The sequence below is a fragment of the Oncorhynchus kisutch genome, linkage group LG11 (genome assembly GCF_002021735.2).
Source record: "Oncorhynchus kisutch isolate 150728-3 linkage group LG11, Okis_V2, whole genome shotgun sequence".
Lineage (NCBI taxonomy): Eukaryota > Metazoa > Chordata > Actinopteri > Salmoniformes > Salmonidae > Oncorhynchus > Oncorhynchus kisutch.
In genome coordinates this window covers 29,098,506-29,120,705 of record NC_034184.2, presented here as the reverse complement: position 1 = coordinate 29,120,705, position 22,200 = coordinate 29,098,506, and the positions used below count along the sequence as shown (strand labels likewise).

The 22,200-nt window shown below is 40.8% G+C and overlaps 1 protein-coding gene across 1 annotated transcript; it reads right to left on the bottom strand.

The window, feature by feature from the left end:
* Positions 1-1,097: 1,097 nt before the first annotated feature.
* On the bottom strand, positions 1,098-20,562 carry LOC109899780 (zinc finger protein 501-like). Its single transcript, XM_020495304.2, has 2 exons — positions 19,982-20,562; positions 1,098-3,703 (listed from the first exon to the last, which is right to left on the bottom strand). Exons 1-2 carry the CDS (start codon positions 20,328-20,330, stop codon positions 2,490-2,492), a joined length of 1,563 nt encoding a protein of 520 aa, XP_020350893.1. The 5' UTR covers positions 20,331-20,562; the 3' UTR covers positions 1,098-2,489.
* Between the last annotated feature and the right edge of the window lie 1,638 nt (positions 20,563-22,200).

Below are 22,200 nucleotides of genomic sequence, written 5' to 3'. Positions count from 1 at the left end.
CTTCTGTGTGCCAATAGCACATCAATGTCAACATGGCCCAGACCTCATGTTTGACGAGAGCTGCCAGACATAAACACCCCCCCATCCTCATTAAACACAAATCGAACCAGGAAATTGGCACTCATTTCCCTCCGGTTGCCAAAAATTCACATTTCTGTTCATGAACCATGGTTTATGGAACGTGTAATTTCTCATGAACTAATCTAGGTTAACCCAGAATTTGTGTAATTTGTCAGCTGTACTCTGTCCATGAGAGAAAACTCAGGGACAGATGCAGGTAACATAAATTATACAGTAGCAGCATCTGTCAACCATAGAGAATGATAGAGGCCTCTAGTGGCCAAATGGCCATTTTAGCATGGGGCAGAGACATTGAGGGCTTCCACCATTTTAAAATAGTCAGAGTTGTCAACTGGGTGGGGATTCCTATGGGTTGTAAGCCTCAATGGCGCAGCCCATGCGGTCACGGTCACGGATGCCACAATGACACAAAGTTGAGGCCTCTCTCTATGCTGTCAAGACTGTGCAACGACTAACGAGGAACTTTGTTCAGGTTTGCGTCACTGATCATTTTGACAAATCACGATATCGCAGGTATGGGGTGATGCTCAATGTAAAGAAAGATTGCTGGCTCACACTGTTTTGTCACTTTTGGCACATAAGAAAAGCAATAAATAACTGATTTATTATTATTGAAACTCAAAATGACTATGCTATATTTTGATCAGCCTATTCATTATAGAGATGGTAGACATCTATTTTGAAGCTATTACTTCATGTATTGAAAATAATTGAATCATTTAATGACCATCATTTGGAATCTGTGTCTGACTTTTGTCTTCAGGCGCTAGGTCAGGCATTGGTACTACCTACTGCCACATACAGTTTGCAGAGCTGTGGGAGACCACCTCAAGTGTGCCCCTGGTAGAGCCCGGGGTGGTGTTTACCATGCCTTCAGCAGGCTTGAAAAGTGGGATTGATCTGTTTGATCCATTTGTTTGTTTCAGTTTTCAGTAGTTGGATCCTTTGACGCATTATTGATTTCAACATTTTTCCTTTTCAACAGAAATGCACTGGATTGGGTGAATTTGGTCATTGGTTCCATTTTTAGCAATATGTTAAAATTAACTTATGCTTTATTTATATAGCACATTTCAGACATGGATGCAACACAATGCACTTCATAGAAAAATCAAAAAAGAACTGAAATATTTACTACACAACAAACATAAGAGGATAAAAAACTAAAGAATAACGATAAAAACTGAAAGACTAATGAGCAGGAAATGCCATTAGCTAAAATAATAAGAATAGGATGCAATGTCCAACCCAAAATATAAGTTTGTTTTACTCCATTGTTTGTAAACAAAATACTTGTAAAAAGTTGGTTGCATGAATAATTAAGATGACCAAATGTTACATGAAATGTAAATATGACATATCAAAACCAAATGTATACCCCTTTGTTAATAGGTATTGGCAAGAATTCCCTTAATGGTGAGGCATGGAATAATACGAAATATATATATTTTGCCACGCTGGATGTTTGACATGAGTAGGTGATTTGAGTCACGCTTCTTCAGAAGAGGAATAAATACAATTAGCACTTGAATGTTGTAAATAAATAATACTCTGTCCATGTGTATAAGCTGCAAATATTTTGAAATTAAGATGTTTTCAAGTCATTGAAATAACAAACTGAAACATGTGTATTTTCAACTTTCACTATCAACCAAAAGTGAACGTACAATACCAGTCAAAAGTTTGGACACACCTACTCATTCAAGGGTTCTTCTTTGTTTTTACTATTTTATACATTGTAGAATAATAGTAAAGACACAACAACTATGAAATAACACATATAGAAAACATATTTTATATTTGAATTTCTTCAAAGTAGCCACCCTTTGCCTTGATGACAGCTTTGCATTCCCTCAACCAGCTTCACCTGGAATGCATTTCAATTAACAGGTGTGCCTTGTTAAAAGTTCATTTGTGGAATTTCAGTCCGCAACATTTTGGAGTAATGCGTTTAAATGTAGGGGTCGCAAAAATGAGGAGATATGCAACACTTATGTCATCACTCATATAGATATCACATTGAAATCAGTTGCATGAGAGGGGGGAGATGAGGTTAAATGTCCTGTTAAAACTAACAGCTCGAAAACCACATGGAATCTGGGAATAATGCTTACATCACTGGTTAGAGGACAATTTGTAGAAAACATCTAGCTACATTTTGAGGTGTTGCATTTTTTTTCAAGTGGGTCCCAACACGGTAAGTGTAACGCAACACTTTCTTTGTTAATCACATAAATAGTGCTCTTTCAATTCAGAGCCTGTTTTTTGCCCTTATGAGGCTAATATCAATAGAATGGGGGGGGGCAAACGTTTAGGGTTATACATTGTGACATTAAAATACTCCTACTACAATGTTAAAAACATTCTACATTGTGACATTATTTAATTGAAATCATGGTACAATTTCCTCATATATGTCTTTTCTGATGTTTAATCAGAGATTTTCTACCAGTGTATCTCTTCCCACATTGATTACAGCTATAAGGGTTCTCTCCTGTGTGTGTCCGCTGGTGAATAGTCAGATGGCTAGATGTAGTAAAACTCTTCCCACATTGATCACAGCTATAAGGCTTCTCTCCTGTGTGTGTTCTCTGGTGCATAGTCAGATGGCTAGATGTAGTAAAACTATTCCCACATTGATCACAGCTATAAGGCTTCTCTCCTGTGTGTGTTCTCTGGTGTATAGTCAGACGGCTAGATGTAACAAAGCTCTTCCCACATTGGTTACAGCTATAAGGTTTCTCTCCTGTGTGTGTTCTCCGATGTACCATCAGGCAGCTTGAGTGAGTAAAACTCTTCCCACATTGATTACAGCTATAAGGCTTCTCTCCAGTGTGTGTTCTCTGGTGTGATTTTAAATGTACTGAAGAAACAAAACTCTTTCCACAGTTAGGGCAGGGGTAAGGTTTCTCTCCTGTGTGTGCTCTCTGATGTATTGTCAGCTGTCTAGATTCAGTAAAACTCTTCCCACATTGATAACAGTTATAAGGTTTCACTCCTGTATGAATTCTCTGACATTTTTTAAGGTCCTCTGAAGGGGTGAATCTCCTCCCGCAATCAAAGCAGCAATGAGGTTTCTCTCCAGCCTGAATTCCCTGGTGTGTTTCCATGCTGCTTGGATCATTCAAACTCTTCCCACACTGATAACAGATAAAAGGTTTCTCTCCAGTGTGAATTCTCTGGTGTACTTTTAGTGAATCTGATCTTGAGTAACTCTTTCCACAGTCAGAGCAATGGTAAGATTTCTCTCCTGTGTGTGTTCTCTGGTGTATAGTCAGATGGCTAGACGTAACAAAACTCTTCTCACATTGATCACAGCTATATGGCTTCTCTCCTGTATGTGTTCTCTGGTGTATAGTCAGACGGCTAGATGTAACAAAACTCTTCCCACATTGATCACAGGTATAAGGTTTCTCTCCATTGTGAATTCTCTGGTGTACCTTTAGTGAATCTGATCTTGAGTAACTCTTCCCACAGTCGGAGCATCGGTGAGATTTCTTCCCTGTGGGTTTCCCCTGGTTTTTCTTGAGGTGTTCTGATGTGGAGAGACTCTTCTCTGCCTCGTCAGCGTCATGATATTGTTGAGGCGCTACAGAGGATCCACGATAGTCAAATCTCTCTCCTGTGTGAACAACAAAGTCAGACAGATGGTTAAAGGCCCACAACAGCAGAAATCTCCTGTTTATTTCAGCTAAAATGTGATGCCCATGACTGTCTAATGAAGTATAAATGCTTTTACAAATGTATTTGCCAATTGTCTTAAAGACAGTCAAGTGACAACAGTCATATTTGATATTTTTTCACATTAGTGGTAAAGTGGATTATTCTAGGCTAGAAATAAATTAGACTTTCTGAAACACTTCGTTTTGTGCCAGATGACCTTTGGTCACCAATATAGGCAGGCTCCCTTCTAGGTTTGCTCAAATTTGCCGCATGAGGGCGGTGTGCACGCTAATGTTAGCTCCATGCTAATGCAGAAACCGCTAGTTACGGATGCAGTAGATCTGCATGGAGCAAAAATGGTGAGCTAAGATTTTATACAGAACAAAAATATAACTGCAACATGCAACAATTTAAACGTTTTTACATAGTTACAGTTCATATAAGGAAATCAGTGAACTGAAATAAATTCTTTAGGCCCTAATCTATGGATTTCACATGACTGGGAATACAGATATGCATCTGTTAGTCACATATACAGTACCAGTCAAAAGTTTGGACACACCTACTCATTAAAGGGTTCATCTTTATTTTAAATATTTTCTACATTGTAGAATAATAGTGAAGACATCAAAACTATGAAACAACACATATGGAATCATGTAGTAATCAAAAAGTGTTAAATCAAAATATATTTGAGATTCTTCAAAGTAGCCACCCTAGGCTTTGATGACAGCTTTGCACAGTCTTGGTATTCTCTCAACCAGCTTCATGAGGTAGTCACCAGGAATGCATTTCAATTGACAGGTGTGCCTTGTTAAAAGTTCCTTTGTGGAATTTCTTTCCTTCTTAATGCGTTTTAGCCAATCGGTTGTGTTGTGACAAGGTAGGGGTGGTATAAAGATGAGACCAAGTCCATATTGTGGCAAGAACAGCTCAGATAAGCAAAGAGAAACGACAGTCCATCATTAACTGACCTTCATGTCTTCAAGTAATCAAGAACATTTCAAGAAGTTTCTTCAAGTGCAGTCGCAAAAACCATCAAGTGCTATGATGAAACTGGCTCTCATGAGGACCGCCACAGGAAAGGAAGACCCAGTTACCGCTACTGCAGAGGATACGTTCATTAGAGTTGATTGCAGCCCAAATAAATGCTTCAGAGTTCAAGTAACAGACACATCTCAACAACTGTTCAGAGGAGACTACGTGAATCAGGCCTTCATGGTTGAATTGCTGCAAAGAAACCACTACTAAAGGACACCAATAATAAGAAGAGATTTGCTTGGGCCAAGAAACACAAGCAATGGACATTAGACCGGTTGGAAATCTGTATTTTGGTCTCTTTGTGTGACACAGAGTAGGTGAACAGATGATCGGCGCATGTGTGGTTCCCACCTTGAAGGAGGAGGTGTGATGGTGCTTTGCTGGTGACACTGTCTGTGATTTAGAATTCAAGGCACACTTAACCAGCATGGCTACCACAGCATTCTGCAGCAATAGGACATCCCATCTGGTTTGTGGGACTCATTTGACCAAGGAGAGTGACCTCGCCTCCACAATCACCTGACCTAAACCCAATTGAGATGGTTTGGGGTGAGTTGGAGCACAGAGCAAAGGAAAAGCAGCCAACAAGTGCTCAGTATGTGGGAACTTCTTCAAGTATGTTGGAAAAGCATTCCTCATGAAGCTGATTGAGAGAATGCCAGAGTGTGCAAAGCCGTCATCAAGGCAAAGGGTGGCTACTTTGAAGAATCTAAAATATATTTTGATTTGATGAACACTTTTTTGGTTACAACATGATTCCATATGTGTTATTTCATAGTTGTGATGTCTTCACTATAATTCTACAATGTAGAAAATAGTAAAAAATAAAGAAAAATCCTTGAATGAGTAGATGTGTTCAAATTTTTGACTGCTAACGTATATATTTTTTAAAAGGGGCAGTATCTGGTGTGACCACCATTTGCCTCATGCAGCGCAACATCTCCTTCACATAGAGTTGATCAGGCTGTTGATTGTGGTCTGTGGAATGTTGTCCCACTCCTCTTCAATTGCTGTGCGAAGTTGCTGGATATTGGCGGGAACTGGAACATGCGGTTGTACACGTTGATCCAGAGCATCGCTAACATGCTCATCGGGTGACATGTCTGGTAAGTATGCAGGGCATGGAAGAACTAGAAAATGTTCAGCTTCCAGGAATTGTGTACAGATCCTTTCAACATTGGGCCGTGCATTAATATGCTGAATCATGAGGTGATGGAGGCAGATAAATGGCACCACAATAGGCCTCAGGATCTCGTCACAGTATCTCTGTGCATTCCAATTGCCATCGATAAAATGCAAATGTATTTGATGTCCATAGCTTATGCCTGCCCTTACCATAACCCCACCATGGGTCACTCTGTTCACAGTGTTGACATCAGCAAATCACTCGCCCACAAGATGCCATACACGTGGTCTGCAGTGTGAGGCCGGTTGGACCTATTGCCAAATTCTCTAAAATGACGTTGCGATGGCTTATGTTAGAGAAATTAACATTAAATTCTCAGGCAACAGCTCTGGTGGACATTCCTGCAGTCAGCATGCCAATTGCACACTCCCTCAAAACTAGAGACATCTGTGGCATTGTGTTGTGAGACAAAACTGCACAATTTAGAGTGGCCTTTTATTGTCCCAAGCACAAGATGTACCTGTGTAATGATCATGTGTCTTTTTATTAGTAATATATATACACTGCTCAAAAAAATTAAGGGAACACTAAAATAACACACCCTAACCCACTCTGAATGAATGAAATATTCTTATTAAATACTTTTTTCTTTACATAGTTGAATGTGCTGACAACAAAATCACACAAAAATGATCAATGGAAATACTTATTTTCCACCATAATTTGCAAATAAATTAATAAAAAATCCTACAATGTGATTTTCTGGATTGTTTTTCTTCTCATTTTGTCTGTCATAGTTGAAGTGTACCTATGATGAAAATTACTGGCCTCTCTCATCTTTTTAAGTGGGAGAACTTGCACAATTGGTGGCTGACTAAATACTTTTTTGCCCCACTGTGTGTGTGTGTGTGTGTGTGTGTGTGTGTGTGTGTGTGTGTGTGTGTGTGTGTGTGTGTGTGTGTATATATATATATATTTGTATATAAATAAAAAACCTTTTTCTCCCCAATTTCATGGTATCCAATTGGTAGTTACAGTCTTGTTCCATCGCCGCAACTCCCGTACCGACTCGGGAGAGGCGAAGGTTGAGAGCTGCGAGTTCTCCTAAACACAATCCAGCCAAGCCGCACTGCTTCTTGACACAATGCCCACTTAACCCATAAGCCAGCCGCACCAATGTGTCGGAGGAAACACCGTACACCTGGCGACCGTGATATGACACACCTGTCAGATGGATGGGTTACCTTGGCAAAGGATAAATGCTCTAACAGGGATGTAAATAAATTTGTGCACACAATTTGCGAAATACGCTTTTTGTCCGTATGGACATTTCAGGGATCTATTACTTCGCTCATGAAACATGAGACCAACACTTTTACATGTTGTGTTTATATTTTTGTTCAGTGTGGGTTTTTTCTATGTATTCCGTAAATTACTGCACATTACCAGTACAAGATCGGGAGTGCTACTCAAGAAAACTCACATTAAGCTGTGTTGCTATTCACAATTTCCCCACCATGGGGAAAAACTCATCCTCGTAGGATGCCAGCAAAAATAAATTGTTTGAGTGCATTTCACACTACTTTTGGATTATAATCGTAAGGTTTGTTTGAATGTCCTGCTTAATTTTGTGTCATCATCGCAACTGCTTTATACTTAAACACTTCAACCAGTAAAATGCTCTTTTGCTAGATTTGCTACGAGCCTGTCAATGAGCGTTAGCATTCAAGCTAACAAGTGCTGCATCCAAAAATAGGTATTTTGCAACTATCACAACCAAATATTATCGTAGCGGCAGTTCAACAAATAATCAAAACAACAATTGTAAACCTATGAGAACCCCAAAAAGTGTTTGTGTAGAAGTAATAACCTGGTAAATCTAGGCTGCTGAATGGGCACAGATGGCAAACGTCTGTTGTTTTCCCCCACGTACTTGTTTATGACGTGACTCGGCGTCATCAGGTTGCCACGGGCTGCATGAGCCAGGCTTGGTACATCCATATTTGGACTTTAAAACTAATCTAACATCTCTGGAGAGACCTGAAAATAGCTGTGGAGCAACGCTCCCCATAAAACCTGACAGAGCTTGAGAGGATCTGCAGAGAAGAATGGGAGAAACTCCCCAAATACAGGTGTGCCAAACTTGTAGTGTTACACCCAAGAAGACACGAGACTGTAATCACTGCCAAAGGTGTTTCAACAAAGTACTGAGTAAAGGGTCTGAACACTTGTGTAAATGGAATATTTTTTTATTTTTTTATTTGCTAAAAACTGTTTTTGCTCAAAGTTTTCTAAATGATTAGAAACAAAAGTACACATTTCATGCAGTTCCACATGTGAACTTAAAGGAATAAAATACATTATAAACTGGGGGTTCGAGCCCTGAATGCTGATTGGCTGACAAAACATTTATTTTTACTGCTCTCTGGGGTTTATAGTATATGGTCAATATACCGCGGCTAAGGGCTATATCTAGGCGCTCCGCATCACGTCATGCGTAAGAACAGCCCTTACCCATGGTATACTTGCCATATACCACAACCCCTCCTTGAGTTATTGCTTAACTAGGGTTTAATATTTTCCCAGAGAATAAATAAATGTTCTCCTGGGTAACCCGGTATTTCCTGCCAAAACTGTAAGTGTCATTCAAAAGCACATAAATAGGCCTGTCTGGATTTGATGAGAGCTATACATTAAATATGAGCCCTACATTAGACATTTAATGAGCCCAAGCCCCAAAAAATCCCAAATGATTGTGCCTTATCCAATACATATACTGTAGCCAATGATATAGCCTACTGCACATTATGCACGACAGAAAAACAAACGCCCATAGATGTAGATAGCTATATGCTCTCTTAGGTAAATATTTTCTTAACTATTTATTGAACTGATTAAGGGCTTGTAAGTAAGCATTTCACAATAAAGTCTACACCAGTTGTATTTGACGCATGTGACAATTAAAATTTGGTTTGATTTGAAACTAGCTCCAGTAGGATATTTTTTAGTGTGAACTGCATTACTGTACTGTATTATACAAACTGGAATTACATTCAGTTGAAGTCGGAAGTTTACATACACCTTAGCCAAATACATTTAAACTCAGTTTTTTTTTTACAATTCCTGACATTTAATCCTAGTAAAAATGTCCTGTCTTAGGTCAGTTAGGATCACCACTTTATTTTAAGAATGTGAAATGTCAGAATAATAGTAGAGATAATGATTTATTTCAGCTTTTATTTCTTTCTTCACATTCCAAGTGGGACAGAAGTTTACATACACTCAATTTCTATTTGGTAGCATTGCCTTTACTTGTTTAACTTGGGTCAAACGTTTTGGGTAGCCTTCCACAAGCTTCCCACAATAAGTTGGGTGAATTTTGGCCCATTCCTCCTGACAGAGCTGGTGTAACTGAGTCAGGTTTGTAGGCCTCCTTGCTCGCACACACTTTTTCAGTTCTGCCCACAAATGTTCTATGAGATTGACATCAGGGCTTTGTGATGGCCACTCCAATACCTTCACTTTGTTGTCCTTATGCCATTTTGCCACAACTTTGGAAGTATGCTTACGGTCATTGTACATTTGGAAGACCCATTTGTGACCAAGCTTTAACTTCCTGACTGATGTCTTGAGATGTTGCTTCAATATAGCCACATTATTTTACTTCCTCATGATGCCATCCATTTTGTGAAGTGCACCAGTCCCTCCTGCTGCAAAGCACACCCCAAAACATGATGCTGCCACCCCCGTGCTTCACGGTTGGGATGGTGTTCTTCGGCTTGCAAGCCTCCCCCTTTTTCCTCCAAGTATAACGATGGTTATTATGGCCAAACAGTTCTATTTTTGTATCATCAGACCAGATTACTTTTCTACAAAAAGTGCGATCTTTGTCCCCATGTGCAGTTGCAAACTGTAGTCTGGCTTTTTTGGCGGGTTTGGAGGAGTGGCCTTTCAGGTTATGTCGATATAGGACTCGTTTTACTGTGGATATAGATACTTGTACCTGTTTCCTCCAGCATCTTCACAAGGTACTTTGCTGTTCTTCTGGGATTGATTTACACTTTTTGCACCAAAGTACGTTCATCTCTAGGAGACAGAATGCGTCTCCTTCCTGAGCGGTATGGCGGCTGCGTGGTCCCATGGTGTTCATCTGTACTATTGTTCGTACAGATGAATGTGGTACCTTCAGGCGTTTGGAAATTGCTCCCAAGGATGAAGCAGACTTGTAGAAGTCTACCATTTTTTTTCTGAGGTTTTGGCTGATTTCTTTAGATTTTCCCATGATGTCAAGCAAAGAGGCACTGAGTTTGAAGGTAGGCCTTAAAACACATCCACAGGTACACCTCCAATTGACTCAAATTATATCAATTAGCCTATCAGAAGCTTCTATGCCATCAAAATGCCATCATTTTCTGACCCATTGCAACTGTGATAGTGAATTAGAAGTGAAATGATATATCCGTAAACAATTGTTGGAAAAATTACTTGTGTCATGCACAAAGTAGATGTCCTAACCAACTTCCCAAAACTATAATTTGTTAACAATAAATTTGTGGAGTGGTTGAAAAACTAGTTTTAATGACTCCAACCTAAGTGTATGTAAACTTCCGACTTCAACTATACATCTTTCAAACCATGATAAAGCAGGGAAGAGAACATATGATTCTGGTGCAGCACATGCTACCTACAAAGTTACAAGTATAAGCTAACAAATGTAATTTTGAAATATAACAGGGCCTATTTGTATAATTAGTAGGCTGACATATACCTTTCATAATGTTTCCGCTAATGTCATTAGCCTATCTCTTTCTCTCTATTGTTGCTTCATTCCTTCTTCGCTGTAAACAGTTAAATTAAATAAGTTGTGTTGTCCTAATCTTCATCATTCTAATGACATCCTTGAATAATATAGGATTAGAATTAGATGCAGAAGACTTTCACAACTCTTCATGAAGATCGAATGGTTATGGATCTGAATAAATAACTGCTTTAGCCTACTGCAATCGCGCATTCGCTCTTATTTCAATCTACCCGTGAGTTCTATTGGCTGCTGTATTTAACATTAGGAAAACAAGAGCTAGCATCCCTCTTCCAATAGTCTATTTGTATAAGAAATTCAAAAATAAAAACAGTCCAGCAAGCTATTCTAGTCTATCTTTTCCTGCATGGGACTCCAACTTAACTTTATTTAAGGAGGCAGATGAGTGCGTATTGCACAAGAGGCAGAGGCTATAAGTTAGAAGTTTATTATGCATAATCCATTATTAACGAGCTAAATATAAGGCTAATAATGCATTGAATGTATTACCTGAAAGAGGTAGGCTTGGACATCTACAATATATTACCAAAAGTATATGGACACCTGCTCGTCAAATCAAATTTTATTGCCTCGCATACACATATTTAGCAGATTTCTTTGCGGGTGTAATAAAATGCTTGTGTTCCTAGCTCCAAGCATGCATTTAGTATTCAGATTGTCAGCGATGTATACGCCGAGGAACTTAACTAGCTTCTCAAAGCACTTCATGATGACAGAAGTGAGTGCTACAGGCGATAGTCATTTAGTGAAGTTCGTTTTGCGTTCTTGGACACAGTAACAATAGCAGACATCTTGAAGCAAGTTGGGACACGAGACTGGGATAGGGAGAGATTGAATGTCCGTTAACACTCCTGCCAGCTGATCAGAGACTGCTCTGAGGATGCGGCTAGGGATGCCGTCTGGGTCTCATCGAACATCTCATTCCAAAATCATGGGCATTAATATGAAGACGGTCCCCTCTTTATTGGTATAACAGCCTCCACTCTTCCATTCAGCCACAAGCGCATTACGGAGGTTGGGCGATTAGGCATGGCTCGCAGTCGGCGTTCCAATTCATCGCAAAGGTATTTGATGGGGTTGAGGTCAGGGCTCTGTGCAGGCCAGTCAAGTTCTTCCACACCGATCTCAACAAACTCACACCGATCTCAACAAACTATTTATGTATAGACCTCGCTCTGTGCATGGAGGCATAGTCATGCTGAAACAGGTAAGGGCCTTCCCCAAACTGTTGCCCCAAAGTTGGAAGCATAGAATCGTAGCGTTAAGATTTCCCTTCACCTGAATTAAAGGGCTTAGTCAGAACCATGAAAAACAGCCCTATTCCTCCTCCACAAAACTTTACAGTTGGCACTATGCATTTGGGCAGGTAGCGTTCTCAAACCCAGATTTGTCCGTCGGACTGCCAGATGGTGAAGCGTGATTCATCACTCCAGAGAATGTGTTTCCACTGCTCCAGAGTCCATTGGAGGCGAGCTTTACACCATTCCAGTCGACGCTTGGCATTGTGCATGGTGATCTTAGGACTGTGTGTGGCTGCTCGGCCATGGAAACCCATTTCATGAAGCTCCCGACAAAAAGTTATTGTGCTAACGTTGCTTCCAGAGACAGTCTGGAACTCGGTAGAGTGTAGCAGACGAGGACAGACTATTTTTACGAGCTACACACTCCAGTACTCGGTGGTCCCGTTCTATGAGCTTGTGTAGCCTACCACATCGCGGCAGAGCCGTTGTTGCTCCTATACATTTCCACTTCACAATAACAGCACTTACAGTTGACCGGGTCAGCTCGAGCAGGAAAGAGATTTGACAAACTGACTTGCTGTAAAGGCGGCCTCCTATGACAGTGCCACGTTGAAAGTTACTGAGCTCTTCAATAAGGCCATTCTACTGGCAATGTTTGTCTATGGAGATTGCATGGCTGTGTGCTCTATTGTATACACCTGTCAACAACAGGTATAGCTGAAATAGCCACATCAACTAATTTGAAGGGGTCCCCATACTTTTGTATATACAATGCCTTCGGAAAGTATTCAGCTCCCTTGACTTTTTCCATGTTGTTCTAAAATGTATTAAGTAATTTTTTTCTCATCAATCTACACACAATACCCCATAATGACAAAGCAAAAACAGGTTCAGAAATCTTTGCTAATTTATGAAAAATAAAAAAACTTCAATAGTATTCAGACCCTTTACTCAGTACTTTCTTGGGTAGGACGCTACAAGCTTGGCACACCAGTACTTGGTGAGTTCCTCCCATTCTTCTCTGCAGATCCTCTCAAGATCTGTCAGGTTGGATGGGAAGCATTGCTGCACAGCTATTTCCAGGTCTCTCCAGAGATGTTCGATCGGGTTTAAGTCCGGGCTCTGGCTGGGCCACTCAAGGACATTCAGAGACTTGTCCGAAGCCACTCCTGCAGTGACTTGGCTGGGTGCTTAGGGTTGTTATTCTGTTGGAAGGTGAACCTTCACCCCAGCCTGAGGTCCTGAGCGCTCTGGAGCAGGTTTTCATCAAGGATCTCTCTGTAGTTTTCTCCGTTCGTCTTTGCCTCAATGCTGAGTAGTCTCCCAGTCCCTGCTGCTGAAAAACATCCCCATAGCATGATGCTGCCACCACCTTGCTTTACCGTAGGGATGGTGCCAGGTTTCCTCCAGATATGACGCTTGGCATTCAGGCCAAATAGTTGGTTTCATCAGACCAGACAATCCTGTTTCTCATGGTCTGAGAGTCTTTAGGTGCCTTTTGGCAAACTTCACGCAAGCTGGCATGTGCCTTTTATTGAGAAGTGGCTTCCGTCTGGCGACTCTACCATAAAGGCCTGATTGTTGGAGTGCTGCAGAGATTGTTGTCCTTCTGGAAGGTTCTACCATCTCCACGGAGGAACTCTGGAGCTTTGTCAGAGTGACCATCGGGTTCTTGGTCACCTCCCTGACCAAGGCCCTTCTCCCCCAATTGCTCAGTTTGGCCGGGTGGCCAGCTCTAGGAAGAGTCTTGGTGGTTCCAAACTTCTTCAATTTAAGAATGGAGGCCACTGTGTTCTTGAGGACCTTCAAAGCTGCATAAATGTTTTGTTACCCTTCCCCAGATCTGAGCCTTGACACAATCCTGTCTCGGAGCTCTATGGACAATTCCTTCGACCTTGGTTTTTGCTCTGACATGCACTGTCAACTGTGGGACGTTATGTAAACAGGTGTGTGCCTTTCCAAATCATGTCCAATCAATTTAATTTACCACAAGTGGACTCCAATCAAGTTGTAGAAACATCTTAAGGATGATCAATGGAAACAGGATGCACCTGAACTCAATTTCACGTCTCATAGCAAAGGGTCTGAATACTTCTGTAAACAAGGTATCTGTTTTTATGTTTTAATAAATGTGCAAACATTTCTAAAAACCTGTTTTCGCTTCGTCGCTATACTGTGAAGATTGATTAAATAAAAACCAATTCTATGCAATTTTAGAATAAGGTTGTAACGTAACAAAATGTGGGAAAAGTCAAGGTGTCTGAATATTTTTCGAAGGCACTGAGTGGATTTACGACGTGGTTGTAAAGTCATAAAAACTAACAAGGGGGGGGCGGGGTGTTTACATCTCTGCTAGTCAATTCACTGAAAGGGCTAGCGTCATGACACTAGGGATGTATGATATATCGGTATCAGAATCAGCTGATATTTGCTAAAAATACCAACATCTCTATGGGCCCGATGTGAAGTTTAATGCAATGTGCAAAACTGACGTGCATACAGTGAGGGGAAAAAAGTATTTCCCTCATTAAAATGCAAATCAATTTATAACATTTTTTACATGCATTTTTCTGGATTTTTTTGTTGTTATTCTGCCTCTCACTGTTCATATAAACCTACTATTAAAATTATAGACTGATCATTTCTTTGTCAGTGCGCAAACGTACAAAATCAGCAGGGGATCAAATATAACGTAGGTAAATGATGTAATGACGCCATGTAAAATGTTGCGCTACAGGTTCAACACAGCATTCCTAACCTAGCCCACAATGTCTGCTGTGTGGATCCAGCAGTCAAAAAGTCGAGCAGTCATTTGAAAGAGTAAGAACATTTCAGCGAGACAACTCAAAGGCGAGATCCATTAACGTCAGGATAATGGAATTCATTGCCCTTTGGAATCAGCCATTCTCTGTCGTGGGTGATGTTGGCTTTCGCCAACAAGACGAGCACCGGAACACATGTTGCCCTATCGGAGTTACACAGTAATAGCGTCACTCTTATTAGCTTCACGACATATGACATAAACGTCTCTTCCAAGACGGAGTAGCAGTCAGACGTCTTTGTCCTGTCGTGTCCCTTGTATATCTCTTTTTACATATTTTTCTTCGCATATCTTTTAAAATATTTTCCTAAACCTTAACTTCTAAATACTCTCCTGCAACACGCCTCACCAAATGTGGGGTAGATCTGCTTTTTTCTAAAGTATTTCTATTTACTTCGGATCTGGAATCCCTCAAATGAAGCTAGCCAGCTAATTACCTACCAGCTATCAGTTAGCAATCCATTGCTAGTGGTCATCAACTAACCTTTAGCTCGGAAAGCTCTGGCCAGTTCGAACAACGTGACTCAAACCAGAGCATAACGGATCTATTTCTCTCCATATTCCCGGATTCCTACGCAAACTCTGGACATTTTCATTTTGATCTTCGCAACTAGCTAACCGCAATCCCAGGTGACCACTCCTGGCTAGCGTTTCCACCAATTAGCCTGAAGCTAGCCCAGCCAGGACTCCTGTGCTACCACCGAAGCCCACTCCTGGGCTACAATATCCGGACCTCTTCTACTGCCGGGAAGGGGCACGGAACCCCGCCGATCCTCTACGACTGGAATACCGACATAATCTGCCCGAGGATTCCAACAGGCCCGACGCCCGCTGAAGGCCCATTCTGCTAACCTGCTAGATGCCTAGAGCTACTTGGAACCCTATTAATTCCACGACTGGTCTATCAACATCACCCAAAGGCTAACTTGCTAGCCCCGGTCTGCTAACTCCTAGCTTGCCTGTCCCGGTCTGCTAACTGCTAGCTTGCCTGCTAACTGATATCTTGCCAGCCCCAGTCTGCTAACTGCTAGCTTGTTTAGCCCCGGCCTACTAACTCTTAGCATCGGCCTGCTAACTGTCTAAATCACCGTGTCCCCAGTCAGCCCAACCACTCACTGGACTCATATGTTCACTTGGCTATGCATGCCTCACTCTAATATCAATGGTTTGTGATTACTGTCTTATTTCACTGTAGAGCCTCTAGCCCTGCTCAATATGCCTTAACCAACCATGTTGTCCCACCTCCTAGATATGCGATGACCTCACCTGGTTTAAATATCTCTCTCATCATTACTCAATGCCTAGATTTACCTCCAATGTACTCACATCCTACCTTCCCTTTGTCTGTACACTATGCCTTGAATCTATGCTTTCGTGCCCAGAAACCTGCTCCTTTTTCTCTCCGTTCCGAACGTGCTAGATGGCCAGTTCGTATAGCATTTAGCCGTACCCTTATCCTACTTCTCCTCTGTTCCTCTGGTGATGTAGAGGTTAATCCAGGTCCTGCAGTGCCTAGCTCCAATCCCACTCCCCAGGTACTCTCATTTGTTGACTTCTGCAACCGTAAAAGCCTTGGTTTCATGAATGTTAACATTAAGAAGCCTACTCACTAAGGTTGTTTTACTCACTGCTTTAGCACACTCTGCCAACCCGGATGTCTTAGCCGTGTCTGAATCCTGGCTTAGGAAAACCACCAAAAACCCTGAAATCTCCATCGCTAACTATGACATTTTCCGCCAAGATAGAACTGCCAAAGGGGGTGGTGTTGCAATTTACTGCAAAGATAGCCTGCAGAGTTCTGCATTACTATTAAAATCTGTATTAGAGGTCGACCAATTATGATTTTTCAACGCCGATACCGATTCCGATTATTGGAGTACCAAAAAAGCCAATACCGATTAATTGGCCGAGTTTTATATATTTTTTATTTGTAATAATGACAATTAGAACAATACTGAATTAACACTTATTTTAACTTAATATAAAACATCAATCAAATCAATTTAGCCTTAAATAAATAACGAAACGCGTTCAATTTGGTTTAAATAATGCAAAAACAAAGTGTTGGAGAAGAAAGTAATATGTGCCATGTAAAAATGTGTGCCATATAAAAAAAGCTAACGTTTAAGTTCCTTGCTCAGAACATGAGAACATATGAAAGTTGTTGGTTCCTTTTAACATGAGACTTTAATATTCCAAGGTAAGAGGTTTTAGGTTGTAGTTAATATAGTATTTATAGGACTATTTCTCTCTATACCATTTGTATTTCATATACCTTTGAATATTGGATGTTCTTATAGGCACTATAGTATTAACAGTGTAACAGTATAGCTTCCGTCCCCCTCCTCGCCCCTGGGCTTGAACCAGGAACACATCGACAACAGCCACACTCGAAGCATCGTTACCCATCACTCCACAAAAGCTGCGGCCCTTGCCGCGCAAGGGGAATAACTACTCCAAATCTAAAAGCGAGTGACGTTTGAAACAGTATTAGCGCACACCCAGCTAACTAGCTAACCATTTCACATTGGTTACATCATAAACAGCGATGTGCTTGCGAAGAGCTGCAGGCAAAACGCATTAAAGTGCTGTTTGAATGAATGATTACGGGCCTGCTGCTGCTCAGTCAGACTGCTCTATCAAATCAGACTTAATTATAACATAATAACACACAGAAATACGAGCGTTAGGTCATTAATATGATCGAATCCGGAAACTATCATTTAGAAAACAAAACGTTTATTATTTCAGTGAAAGACGGAACCGTTCTGTATTTTATCTAACGGGTGGCATCCCTAAGTCTAAATATTCTTGTTACATTGCACAACCTTCAATGTATGTCATAATTATGTAAAATTCTGGCAAATTAGTTTGCAATGAGCCAGGCAGCCCAAACGGTTGCATATACCCTGACTCTGCGTGCAATGAACGCAAGAGAAATGACACAATTTCACCTGGTTAATATTGCCTGCTAAACTGGATTAGTAGGTATAACTAGTGATTATGATTGATTGTTTTTTATAAGATAAGTTTAATGCTAGCTAGCAATTTACCTTGGCTTCTACTGCATTTGCGTAACAGGCAGGCTACTCGTGGAGTGCAATGGTTAGAGCGTTGGACTAGTTAACTGTGCGGTTGCAAGATTGGAACCCTTGAGGTGAAAATCTGTTGTTCTGCCCCTGAACAAGGCAGTTAACCCACAGTTCCTTGGCAGTCATTGAAAATAAGAATGTGTTCTTAACTGACTTGCCTAGTTAAATAAAAAGGTATAAAAAATATATATATATATTTTTTTTTATTATCGGAAATCGGTGCCCAAAAATACCAATTTCCAATTGTTATGAAAACTTGAAATCGGCCCTAATTAATCAGCAACACTTCTAAAAATTCACCTTTCGAGTTTGCAAGACCTCCCTCTGCCCCCAGCTGTGCCCTCGATACCATATGTGAATTGATTGCCCCCCTCTATCTTCTGAGCTTGTGCTACACTGACTGTGACTGTGTGAAATCACCTCCCCAGTCAGCCTATTGTGTGTAGTGACATTTATATTACACTGTACAGCTTTACCTAAGGATTGGGGATCAATGAAATGGGGTATCAGTCTACTCAATACACAATATATTTTTTCCCAATGTCCACCTCAGTTATCAGACTCCAAAACATCCACGCAGTATTGTTTTTCCTCAAGAATAGTGTTCAAAACACATAATTTGACAATAAATGTGGCTCAATTTACTGTTGTTTAAGAGTCCCGCAATAAGAGCTACAACGCTAATGTTCTCTGGGTGTCACTGAGTAGACTGATACCCCATGTCATTGATCCACAATCCATAGGTAAGGCTATACAGTGAAATAAGTATGTCCCCAATGCAATTCTAAAGTATAACTGATCAACTGATTGTCAAATTAACAAATTATTGTCTTGTTGATTTTATATAACAACACTCCAACCTTGCTTATGCAATTATGGCATAATTCTACTATTTGTATTAATTTGCGTCACTGTCAATTACATACTTTTATTTTGAAGGCTAAACGCAAAGTCCACTATTGTGGCTAATATGTATTGTGGCTAGCTTCACATAGATGGGTCCGACCACCATTAATCAAATAAGAACGATCTTGTAAATTAGGGTTATTTTAGATGATGTTAGCTAACTAACTAGAGCTAGTATGAGAAATCTTGGTTGAGAATGAAACAACTGAACAACGAAACAGCACAGGAAGTCAAAGAAATAGGTTTTGATGATGTTTTACTGATAATGGGGCCAATTGTGCGCCGCCCTATGGGACTCCTAATCACGGCCGGATGTCATAGAGCCTGGGTTCGAACCAGGGACTGTAGTGACACCTCTTGCACTAAGATGCAGTGCCTTAGACCGCTGCGTCCATGTGTGTGTTTTAACTATTTAACTGTACCAAAATGCTTAAAAGGACGCAACATTTTTAAATATTGGTTATTGGTATCGTGTTTTTTTTTTGCAAGTAAAATATTGGATATCGGTATTGGCCAAAAATGTCATATCGGTGGATGACTACTTGTAACCATAGTGTAGCGAATTCAGGGGGAGCTCTGAGCTAGACTCAAACCTGAGCCCAGCCACAGTCAAGACAACACATTTTAACCGTTACGCCAAGATGTCCTTACTTCTTGACGAGGTCGCTAGGTTTTGGGTTAAGGTTTCTACAATAGCTTTCTCTGTGGATTTGAGTGTGGTTACATTTCTCCAGCTCCCATCCCTCAGATGTTAACCAAACCAATTTTCAGGGATACCATTTTGTTGCTTTTTAAATCCTTGGTTGCCCCTTTAAAAAAGACACACAAACAATCAATCAATCAACCAACCAAACTGCAACTCCTCACCTCTTAGTCAAGAGACTGGCATACATAGCATTAAATTAGCCCTCTGATTACATTTAAGAGCAAGACCTGCAGCTCTGTTCTTGGCCAGCTGCAACTTAACTAGGTATTTCTTTGCAGTACCACATAGCTGGACAATAATCAAGCGAAGACAAAACTTTGAACTAAGCCCATGGGGCATATGTTATATTCTTCAAGAATAAATGGCTATATATAAATAATTATCAAGTCTAAATATGGATGTAACAACTGCAGATTTACCCTTTAACACCACACGTCAGTTCAACAACTGCAGAGTTTGTGCCTCTGTTTTAAGACAGTACTTACTAGTGTTAATCTGGGCCGATTTTCCCAAACGCATTTTAAGGCTAACTTCATCGGTAGAACCATAGGATGCCTTAAGACCACTTTGGGAAAACGAGCCCAGATATCCAGTTTCCTCTTCCTTTTTCGATGTGACAGTCATCTCCCTATTCTCTTCTTTCACTCCGACAACTCCATCCTCCTCTTGCTCCTCTTCTTTCACAGTAACTTCCTCCTCCACTTTCACTCTAAACGCGTCTCCCTCTTCTTTTACTGTAACTTCTTTCTCTTCTTCTTTCACTCGAACAGCATCCTCCTTCTCCGTCCAGCAGACCTCTTCTTTAATAGTTGGAGAGTAGCTTAGTGAGGTCATGGCGATGTCAGCTTGCTTGCTAGGATAGTGCTAATTTAACCAGCCAGCTAGTTTACCAATAACAACACAGTAAATATTACATTAAATGGGATAACTAACTAGACAACAGACATGGGTTTAAAACATAGTGGCTAATATACACGAAAGCGTCTAACGAGCTGTATCGGTTTGGCTAGCAAGCTACGGAGGTGGCTGTCTAACTGTTGCTGTGTGTAAGAAGCGTCGCGTCCACTAGATTATACGTCACATTGGCAGCATTGCCTTAAAGCCCGACATCGCCATCTGCTCACTGGAGTGTGTAACGCAGTTGAGTCAAATTAATATTTTATTTTCAGACAAAAAAAGTTAAAGGGTATGAGGAAGCATTAGTTTTTACTCACCAATGAAACAAGACAGTGTGGTAAAATGTTTTGTTGTAATCACGATCTGGCTACCTATAAGAACAAACAAATCAAATAAATGTGTATTTGTCACATGCACATATTTAAATCAAATCAAATTGTATTGGTCCCATACACGTGTTTAGCGGGTGTAGAGAAATGCTTGTGCTTCTCGTTCCAACAGTGCAGTAATATCTAACAAGTAATATCTAACAGTTTCACAACATATACCCAAAATACAAAATAAATCTAAGTAAGGAATGGATTAAGAATATATATACATATATATCAGAGCTTCATTGGACTAAGATACAGTGGCATAGTATAGAGTACGATATATACATATGAGATGGGTCACATAATATTTACAAACAATTAAAGTAACTAAGGTACCGTAGAATAGTATATAGTACAGTTTACACATATGAGATGAGTAATGAAAGATACGGAGACATTAAGAGATATTAAAGTGGCTAGTGTTTCATTTCCTTAAAGTGGCCAGTGATTCCTAATCTATGTCTATAGGCAGCAGCCTCTGATGTGCTGGACATGGCTGTTTAACAGTCAGTGGTGTAGTATAGAATGCAATACAGTATATACATATGAAATGGGTGATGCAATATGTAAACACAATTTTAAAGTGACTAAGATACTGTAGAATAGTGTGCTGTGCAGTTTATACATATAAGATGAGTAATGCTAGATACGGAACATTATTAAAGTGGCTAGTGATCCATTATTAAAAGTGGTCAGTAATTCCTCATCTATGTCTATAAGGCAGCCCCCCCTGATGTGCTAGTGATGGCTGTTTAGCAGTCTGATGGCCTTGAGATAGATGCTGTTTTTCAGTCTCTCGGTCACAGCTTTGATGCAACTGTACTGACCTCGCCTTCTGAATGATAGCTGTCCCATCGATGTGGATAGGGGGGTGCTCCTGCTGCTGTTTCCTGAAGTCCACGATCATCTGCTTAGTTTTGTTGAAGTTGAGAGAGAGTTTATTTTCCTGGCATCACACTCCCAGAGCCCTCACCTCCTCCCTGTAGGCTGTTTCATCGTTGTTGGTAATCAACCCTACTACTATTGTGTCGTCTGCACACTTGATGATTGAGTTGGCCACACAGTCATGGCTGAACAGGAAGTACAGGAGGCGGCTGAGCTCACACCCTTGTGGGGCCCCAGGTTTGAGGATCAGCGAAGAGGAGGTGTTGTTTCCTACCTTCACCACCTGGGGACGACCCGTCATGAAGTCCAGGACCCAGTGGCACAGGGCGGGGTTCAGACCCAGGGCCTCGAGCTTGATGATGAGCTTGGAGGGTACTATGGTGTTGAATGCTGAGCTATAGTCAATGAACAGCATTCTAACATAGGTATGCCTCTTGTCCAAATGGGACTGGGCAGTGTGCAGTGTAGTGGTGATTGCATCGTCTGTAGATCTATTGGGGTGGTGAGCAAATTGAAGAAGGTCTAGGGAGGCAGGTAAGTTGGAGGTG

Excerpts from the sequence above, each read along its gene's own strand:
- LOC109899780 (XM_020495304.2), bottom strand. The coding sequence starts at position 20,330 with ATGACCTCACTAAGCTACTCTCCAACTATTAAAGAAGAGGTCTGCTGG. Across the intron at positions 3,704-19,981 it reads ATCGGCCCAGATTAACACTA|GAGAGAGATTTGACTATCGT; the intron begins GTAAGTACTGTC and ends TTGTTCACACAG.